The sequence below is a fragment of the Anoplopoma fimbria genome, chromosome 4 (assembly GCF_027596085.1).
Source record: "Anoplopoma fimbria isolate UVic2021 breed Golden Eagle Sablefish chromosome 4, Afim_UVic_2022, whole genome shotgun sequence".
Lineage (NCBI taxonomy): Eukaryota > Metazoa > Chordata > Actinopteri > Perciformes > Anoplopomatidae > Anoplopoma > Anoplopoma fimbria.
The window spans coordinates 4701672-4710813 of NC_072452.1; the positions used below are offsets into that span (position 1 = coordinate 4701672).

A 9142-nucleotide genomic window follows, 5' to 3' on the forward strand; every position below is an offset into this window, starting at 1 on the left:
AGGAACACATATGGAATTATGTGGTAAACAAACAAATGCTCAACAAACCAGAATATGTTTTATATTTTAGATTCTTCAAAGTAGTTGAATGAGAAGGTGTGTCCACACTTTTGACTGGTACTGTATATATTATATATATATATATATATATATATATATATATATATATATATATATATATAAATAAAGAAAATATATGTAGTAAATGCACGTGGGCCTACATTATAAGGTGAGCACCTGCAAAATGTCAAAAAAGAATGTAAACTGTGTAGTCACAGTCTAAGTGTGAACAGTGTGTGTGTGTGTGTGTGTGTGTGTGTGTGTGTGTGTGTGTGTGTGTGTGTGCACTTTATTTCCCAGAAAGCTTTACTACTGTATAATAATTTATTAACTTATATTTTTAACTTAACAGTCATTTTCAAAAGGTATTTGCAGAGTGGACAGTGGTGAGTTGGGGATTCTTAGGATCACTTGGGGACCATGAACCTTTCGCCACAAAAACAAACACTCACGGACACACAGAGACACACGTGGAGAGATTTTGTAACGCAACATTTGTTATTAATTTCAGTCAGCTGCATATGGACCACATAACCAGTTGTGATAAAGTTGTTCATTTCTTCTCTTTTCTCGTTGTTGTGTGTGGGCTGGTGGAGTTTTCCGAGTCGCTTAGAGAAAAAAAAATCACTTCCCAGGAGCAAAACGTCAAGTATAACGAAGTCAATGCAGTCAGAGACCGGACGTTGTTTATTTTTCACAATAAAGCATTGCTTCGTCAGCGTAAGGTTTAGGCCTAAGGCAGAATAAAATAAATATTCCAACAACGACAAAACAGTAGTGGCTATTATGAATGCGGTGAAAAGGGAAGTAAACTTCAAAAAGACTAAAGCAAACAAGTCCGAACACACCTTGATTTGTTTTTGCATCGATGTTAAACCTGGTCTGATAAAATGTGTGACTTTAGTAACTTTAATATTATAATTTAGTATAATACATTTCTGATCATTTCTGTTTCATCTCGTGTTTTTGCAAATGCAGAACTTTAAAAAAAAAAAAAAAACGAGTTTAAAAACTTATTTTGAAAGGTGTTTCCGGAAGAGGTGCGTCTGACGCTGGTGAGCTTTGTCGCTGCTGAACTTCAGAATGAGCCGCACCAGAGGAAAACCCGTTAGTTAGTGAGGGAGTTAGTGAGAGAGTTAGTTAGCAGGGGGAGAAACGGAGGCCGTCCATGTCTTGAACACAAATACCAGCTCACTGACAAAACTAACTGACAAAGCAATGTCGAGAGAAAACACCACGCGAAGTTTGGACAGCATAGACCTCGCTTCTTTAAGGGTAATGTTGTTTAAATGTTGCCTTTGTAGTGAAATGTCACCGCAGGATGTGGAGGCTGTCGCTTTAACCTTAACGGGGAGGCTCGGTGGAGGACTCAGCAGGGTCGGTGGAGGACTCAGCAGGGTCGGTGGAGGACTCAGCAGGGTCGGTGGAGGACTCAGCAGGGGGTGGAGGACTCAGTCTGGTGGAGGGTCAGGGCTGTTTGCCTGTGTGGTTAGTGTGCAGACAGCCTCCGTGTGCTGTCTGTCTGCAGTCAACTCAACAACTAGCGGCGAACACACAAGACTTTCAGTGACAGTCCACTAACTTTCAGTGACAGTCCACTAACATAAACGTGGTGCCTATTTGGTGACAGAAAAACTAGAAACAAATGCATTGTAGTTATTGGCGCATCATTGTTTTATGCAAGTTTATGCATAGTTTATGATGTTCTTCTGCTAGTTTATGGACATGTCTTTGTCTCATATCAGTGTCTCTATAGGACATGGCAGTGTCCCTGTGTGGATCAAGTGTAATCATAGTCATTTAATGTGATTTTTATACAGTACCAGTCAAAAGTTTGGACACACCTTCTCATTCAATGGTTTTTCTTTATTTCTATTTTTATTTTTTTCTACCTCCGTGTGCTGTCTGTCTGCAGTCAACTCAACAACTAGCGGCGAACACACAAGACTTTCAGTGACAGTCCACTAACATAAACGTGGTGCCTATTTGGTGACAGAAAAACTAGAAACAAATGCATTGTAGTTATTGGCGCATCATTGTTTTATGCAAGTTCACATAATTCCAAAACTTTCTAGCTAGTTTATGATGTTCTTCTGCTAGTTTATGGACATGTCTTTGTCTCATATCAGTGTCTCTATAGGACATGGCAGTGTCCCTGTGTGGATCAAGTGTAATCATAGTCATTTAATGTGATTTTTATACAGTACCAGTCAAAAGTTTGGACACACCTTCTCATTCAATGGTTTTTCTTTATTTCTATTTTTTTTTTTTCTACATTGTAGATTAATATTGGAGACATCCAAACTATGAAGGAACACATATGGAATTATGCAGTTATGTAGTTGAATGAGAAGGTGTGTCCAAACTTTTGACTGGTACTGTATATCTTAAGATGATAATATTTCTATAGTCAGTGAGGCCCATACCTATATGATGGCCTTTTTCAAGCTGTGCTTTTAGTCCTTGTCGCCCACAATGTTGTCCCCACTTGCAGTCCCACTTCCTCAGCCTGCATCCCAGTACAACGCTGCCTTGTTCTTGTCCATTTGCCCATAGTACCGAGTATATAAAGCTGTAAATTGTAGTTAAGTTTAGCATGAACCTGTTGCATTATGAATTTGATGAAATCTAACATTTACTACTTGATGCTTATCCTGCTTTATCTTGACCCCCCCCTCCAGGATCCAGCAGGTATCTTTGAGCTGGTAGAGGTGGTTGGCAATGGAACCTACGGGCAGGTGTACAAGGTGAGGAGTTTGTTGCATGCATTGGAAGAATATCAACACTGCCGCAAACTGTGACACTGATACAAACATAAATGCGTGTTTCTATTTAAACCTTGTTCACATACCGGTGAGTTAGATCATGAAAAATTGGCTTATTGTAGAAAAACAGCACCTCACAAGCTGCGCTCACACAGGCACTTAGTATATAACAGTAGTGGACACGTCACTTTTGGTAAAACTTACTAACTTCCAGTTAGTTGGGAGGAAAAAGAAGTAGTTCTCAGCTCACTGAAATATTCCGTCAGCTCTTACAAACAGAACACACACACACACACACACACACACACACACACACACACCACACACACACACACACACAACCGCACACACCAGCATGTAGCGCATCTGCTGCATCTTTAAAGGGCCCTGGGTGGGGCTCACTTCCTTATTACAATATCTGTTTGTGTATGAGTGGTTTGTGGTTAACAGGAGGTGTTCAGGCTTATTTCAGTCCGTGCAGATGGTTGTGCCCTTTTTGCAAATAATGTTTACGTGCCTCTGCAATACCACAAACTGTGTGCTACCATGCCTTTGTGGAACACTTTCAGTTTTGACCAAAAAATAAAGAACGATGATAGGTATGATTGTGAGTTCAGACTCTTTGTCAATTTTAGAGTCAGGTCAAAAGACTCCAATTGTTTGTACTACATCAGAGATTTAAGACATCATTAAGGTCATAAGGTTACTACCTTAGAGAGATATGCATTGAAAGAATAGACAAATAGACCTGTTTACAAAAAAAGATCATGTCAAATGACTTTAATCCAAAATGAATTATGGAAGAAGCATAACGTTTTCTAAGGAGGATGTTATTTTTCCTGCAGCAAAAGACATGTAGGAGTAAAATCAGGTCAGCTTCAGGTCACTTTTAGACATTGCTTTGTGGCACAAATATAGTAATATCAACAATAACTACTACAATAAGATGGTGGTCTCCAAAAAGGTTAAAAGTTTAGGATCGCTTCTCACAGAGTGTGTGTGTGCTACAGAAGGTGGGTGTGTGCCTCTATTGCCACTTGATTTCCTGAAAGAGGAAATGTTGCAAGAGATGCACAGGACAGTACAGCCTGTGTTGGGCTTCACACAGGCTGCTTTTAAACTGGGCTAAAAAAAAAAAATCCCAAATTTCATCTGATGACTCACATTCATTGATGCTTTAACAAGGAGAGAGCTCCTAATACGGATGAATGGAACAGTTTTATAGGTGGGCATTCACAGCAGTCATTCTGATGTTGTTCATGTGAAGGTGCTGCAAACAAGACAATTGACAGGAGACTACAGACAATTTAAAAAGGTGAAATAGTCGAGATCAGTTTCATTTTGTAAACTAATGAATGAAATGATGGACATGGGAATGGGAAGTGCTGCCGCATAGGCAGAGTAGTAATGATAGTGTGTAATGCTAACAGGCACAACTACACAGCTATATGTTTCTGCATGTCCACATACAGAAAGAGTGTGTGTGTGTGTGTGTGTGTGTGTGTGTGTGTGTGTTTTCGGCCATACAGCATGTCCCATCATGGGGAAACGGGACAGGAATAGGGCCTTTAGAACAATGACTTGTGCCACACACACATGTCCCACATGGGGAAACACACAATAGGGCCTTTAGAACACACATAAACACACATTCACACATAAACACACATTCACACATAAACACACAGCCCCTTGAGAAAACATTTAGTTGTGGATTGATGTGATGTGAGTGCAGGAGATGCTGACAAAGCACCCGGGCTTTTCCTCTGTTTATTTACATGTGTGTTGCATTTCCATTACATTCGCATTTTTAGTATTCAGCAACGTAGCGTGAATAGGAAAGTTATAAAGAAAGTCAGAGGAAAGTTAGGTGTTCACGCTATCACAACATGATAACAGAAAATGTATTTATTCTGTACAGTATTGAAGTGTTTAGTGAGACCAGAGCTGGGCAGAGCAGTATGAAGTCAGGAGCAGAGTCTCACATGTTGTCAATGTTACACTTGGCCGGGCAGCCAATCAAATCTAGCAAGAGGCTTGCTTTGCTACTTTACCACTGACCTCCTGTTTTGATGCAGGTATATGTGGTAGGAACGGACAGAGGCAGACCAAAGGTTGATATGAGCCGCTTTAAATTACAATTAACAATATCATTTTCCCCTCCAGCATGAGCTCTAGTTCTTCATTGAATCCGTTTTTTTCCCCCAGTTATTTACATTTAACCGCCTGGTTGAGCACACACCCTGCTCCACCGAATCATCAGCTGTTTTACCCAACGCGCTTTGCCAAGGGCCGTTTTTTGAAGCTCTGCTCTCAGTGTGATCGGGGCCTGATTAGGTGATCGGACGTAACTGTCACAAATAGTTCACAGATAAAACCACTATTTACATGTTTACTGATTTTACAAAGATGGACAATTTAGTTTTTAGATGCTTTAGAAACAGGATTTCTTAAAAATGTACATTTCAGTTTATATTTTGCAACCTTTGTGTCTTTTTTTAATGCATGTAATACTTGACTTCTTTCTTTACAGGGCTTGTACAAAGGCAATCAAGTAGTCTATGTGATATGAGTTAACAGATAATTACAATTCCTTCTCGACATTGATAAGGTTGGTTTTTGGCGTTTTGTCGGTTACACTCGTTGCCTTTTTTCTTCTTCACAGTACAAGTTTTTGTGTGCACCCTCTGCCGTTTTGTAGAAAAATACTGCAACGAACAGCGCGTCGAGCATAGACGCCTTTGCTCCCGTCACGTTCTCAAATGTTTGCAGACGCGCTTTTGCGCTTCGACCAATTCCACCTCGTAAGCCTCCACTTTAAGAGAAACCTTTAAGGGTAGTCAAATTTGCCAACAAATCTCTATGGCATAATCATAACCAGAACACTTCATTGTCGCTGTACTTTAGTCCTAATGTTAATTTCTATATTTTTATTCCCCTACGCAGAGATCTAACAGCTATAAATCTCATCCGAGCTCACAGTCGTGGAGCACAAATCAATCCCCCCTTAGGTCTCTCTCTTAATTGTGAATGTATGTGATTTAAATCAGTGGTGTTGCCGTAGTGCGGATATCCTATAACCTTCCTCAGGGGCCTGTTCCCTCCTTAGAGGAAAAACCCCTCGGTTCGGATTCTGCTTATTCTGTCAAAAAATGAAGAATAAAACAGAATAAATCCATAGATACACCCGTGTGTTCTCCGCAGGGTACATTGGTACATGATGTATAGCACACATATAAAACACATAGTATCAAAATACACTGTTTGCTTAGCGTAGGTACTTAAGATAAGATAATCCTTTATTAGTCCCGCAGCGTGGGAAATTTACAAGGAAAAAGCTGAGTGGTGAGCAGGAGCTGCTGTAAAAGGCAGCCACTCGCGCGGCGCCGCAAGCAAAAACTAATAATGGTTAAATATAAAAACAAGATAACATGCACATCTTAACAGAGACCCGTGTCTGTGAACAGAGCCTGTGTGAAGGTGTGGAATGTTGTGTGTGTGTGTGTGTGTAGGGTTTCATCCCAAGGCCTTAGATAAAATGAATAAGGCTTAGGGCCCATGTGTGTGTGTGTGTGTGTGTGTGTGTGTGTGTGTCGAGCTGCAGTCTGTGCAGCCGGTTCATCCGTATCAAGGCCTCGGCGGCCTGGGTTGCTTTTATTATTTGTTTTTTGCTCTTTAAGTTCAATGTTTTCCCACTAAAGTGCCGACTGCACCTGATGACCTGGATATTGCGTCTATGAGACATTGGCGTACCATACGGCCCTTCCAACACTGCGCACAGTGCCGTTCCGTTTGTTACAGTCCCTGCTGTAAACCACACCCACCCACTGTTGTTTGGTGAAATGGTTTTTGTCGTTCCACTCAGGTTATATTGCTGATTTTACCATAGCATGACATGTTCTGATCCTCTAATTGCTGGTTAGTATTCGGATATCATGTCAACCAAAACCTCTGTGACAGCGGGAAAGCCGGCCCCCATTAGCCTCATTTTCATTTTAACTTGGCAGAACGGCCTCCTGATCAGCAGGCGGGATTTTCTGACATGCTAAGACGGGCGCAATTAGAAGTAATAGAGAGTCGGATCAGAGAGCAGAGAGGGCTGGAGGAAAAAAAAACAATCATTCCCTTTTTTCAGCCAAATGGCCCCGGGAGCCCCCAAAAAAAGTCAAGAGAACTCAATGAATCCACAGTGCACTTGTTTTGGGGTTTTTCTATTGCATCTTAAGATCTGAGATGATTATATAAATTAGAGCAATAACAGAAGCCACCGTGCAGATTGAGACGTGGTTTTTGCACGAAACAAGACGACACAGAGTCCTCTCTGTTGAACGCCAGCGACGGTTTGAATAGATGTCGGAAAAAGGGAAGTGAGGATTTGTAGAGAGCAGGGAGGTTTGGAAACGAAAATGCACGACGCGAGGTGGAGAGGTTATTACAAGGGTTCTGTTCCGGTTCTTTTAGGTGCTTCAGTTTGTATAAGTAATGAAACTTTTGGTTTGACCTGTACGTGACATTCAGAGCTGCAGACTCCACCCATATCGTTTTTGGCAGGCTGGGATGCGGCACCATGGCAGCGGGGGAGATTTTTAAGGAAAAGAGCTAAAACTGGAACCATATTCCTGCAGTCTAAATGCAGGTGAAGTTCCTCAGTCCCTCAAAAAGTTCCTGCGGTCAAAAAGGGAAGTGATCCGCCCGACAAGACAAACCCAGTTAGTGTTGTCTCCTCTCGTGCTCCTTTCTTTTATCACCGACACATTTTACTGTGATTCTTTTTGGCATCATTAACATGTGCACACAAGGACAAAATCTGTTTTGTCCAACTGATGCAGAACACACACACACACACACACACACACACACACACACACACACACACACACACACACACATTAGGACTAAAGGGTGTATTATGTGTAGGAGTAGTCACATAGCGGTAGTATGCCTGCAGTAGTTGTGGGGGCTCACAATCCCAGAGTACTGACTTGTTTAGAACAAGTGTGTAAACAACTTAACAGGATTCTTTTTCTTTTTCTTTTCTTTTTTTTTAATGAATTACTGATAGTTTACTCTGCCCGTATTTAAAGAAGGCTCGTTCAGATGCTTGTGTCTTAAGAACCGAAAAGCAAAGAGTGGCTTTTGGTCCCTGAAGAGCGACACACAGTAGTAATTTCAGCTCTTAAACTTGTCAAATAAACATTACTTTATTGGACATTCTTAGAACTTCATCACCATGAGGACACAATCACTGTGCATGCTCCTCTCGCTCACCATCTAGTCATCACGCACACACACACGCACACACACACACACACACACACACACACACACACACACACACACACAAACCCACACACATAGAGAGACAGGGCGTTTCCCTGTTTGCAGAAGGAACTTCCCTTCTTTGCAAACCACTGCCGTAGAGTCATCTTTGTGCATGTGTGTGTGTGTGTGCATATGTGTGTGTGTGTGTGTGTGTGTGTGAGAATGTCAAACTCCACTAAAGCTAAGTGCTACGATGACTGCTGATGTAACACTGTGCTGCTCTGAGTGGATCTGAAGTAGTTACTGGATTGAATTGTTACTGGCAGACGCTGCAACTTAATTAAACTATTTAGTTTTGTCAGACCGTAGACCGTGTGTAACTGACATTGATGTTTAAAGCACGGCACGTAAAAAAAAAAACATATCTTGAACATTCATTTGCTAATGAGCTTTTGAGTCAAGTTTGTGAAAGGTTCAAAAGCATGTCCACTCAGTAAACCTGACTGTGCACACCGAGCGCCTGTAAAAACAGCTGGCTGCAATACAATCAGTGAATCACTTACACTTCCTAAAAATCCTTCTGGTTTCATGAGCGTCACTTCCCATTTCTGTGACCCACATATCATCATTCTTATCTTACTCATGCTGACTGATCTGCTGACCAAAGCGTAATAAAACATCCAAGATTTAGACCAACTGTTTCTTGCGGTTTCAAACAAAAGAACCCGATCCCCGTCGTGGCACAGGCCTTTTGGAAAGGCTGTATTATGAAAAACAAAAAGAACATTGCCGACCTAAGATATACAAGACGGTTCAGTTTCTTCTCCATCCTTAGAAATGGAGAGTTCAGTTTACACTGTTACACATTGCGGGGGTTTTAGCCGGGGGAAAAAAAAAATAGCAGGGACTCAGAGAGACAGGAAACATCCTCCAACATAGTTTTAGAGGTGGAAGAGAAAGCAAGTGGGATAGAGACAAAGGGGGGGAGAGGGAGAGGAAGGAGAGAGAGGAAAGTGAGAGAGCGTGAGAGGGCAAAAGGAAGGAAGGCAGAGGTG

At 41.5% G+C, this 9142-nt stretch overlaps 1 protein-coding gene across 2 annotated transcripts in view; it reads left to right on the forward strand.

The window, feature by feature from the left end:
• Positions 1 to 1186: 1186 nt before the first annotated feature.
• si:zfos-2326c3.2 (misshapen-like kinase 1) overlaps positions 1187 to 9142 on the forward strand; it is a 59606-nt gene continuing 51650 nt past the window's right edge. For both annotated transcript variants that reach the window (XM_054597811.1, XM_054597812.1), the window contains exons 1-2: positions 1187 to 1335; positions 2742 to 2807. In XM_054597811.1, coding sequence (XP_054453786.1) covers positions 1279 to 1335; positions 2742 to 2807 — 123 coding nt within the window. In that variant the 5' untranslated portion in view covers positions 1187 to 1278. The remainder of the gene's footprint in view (positions 1336 to 2741; positions 2808 to 9142) is intronic.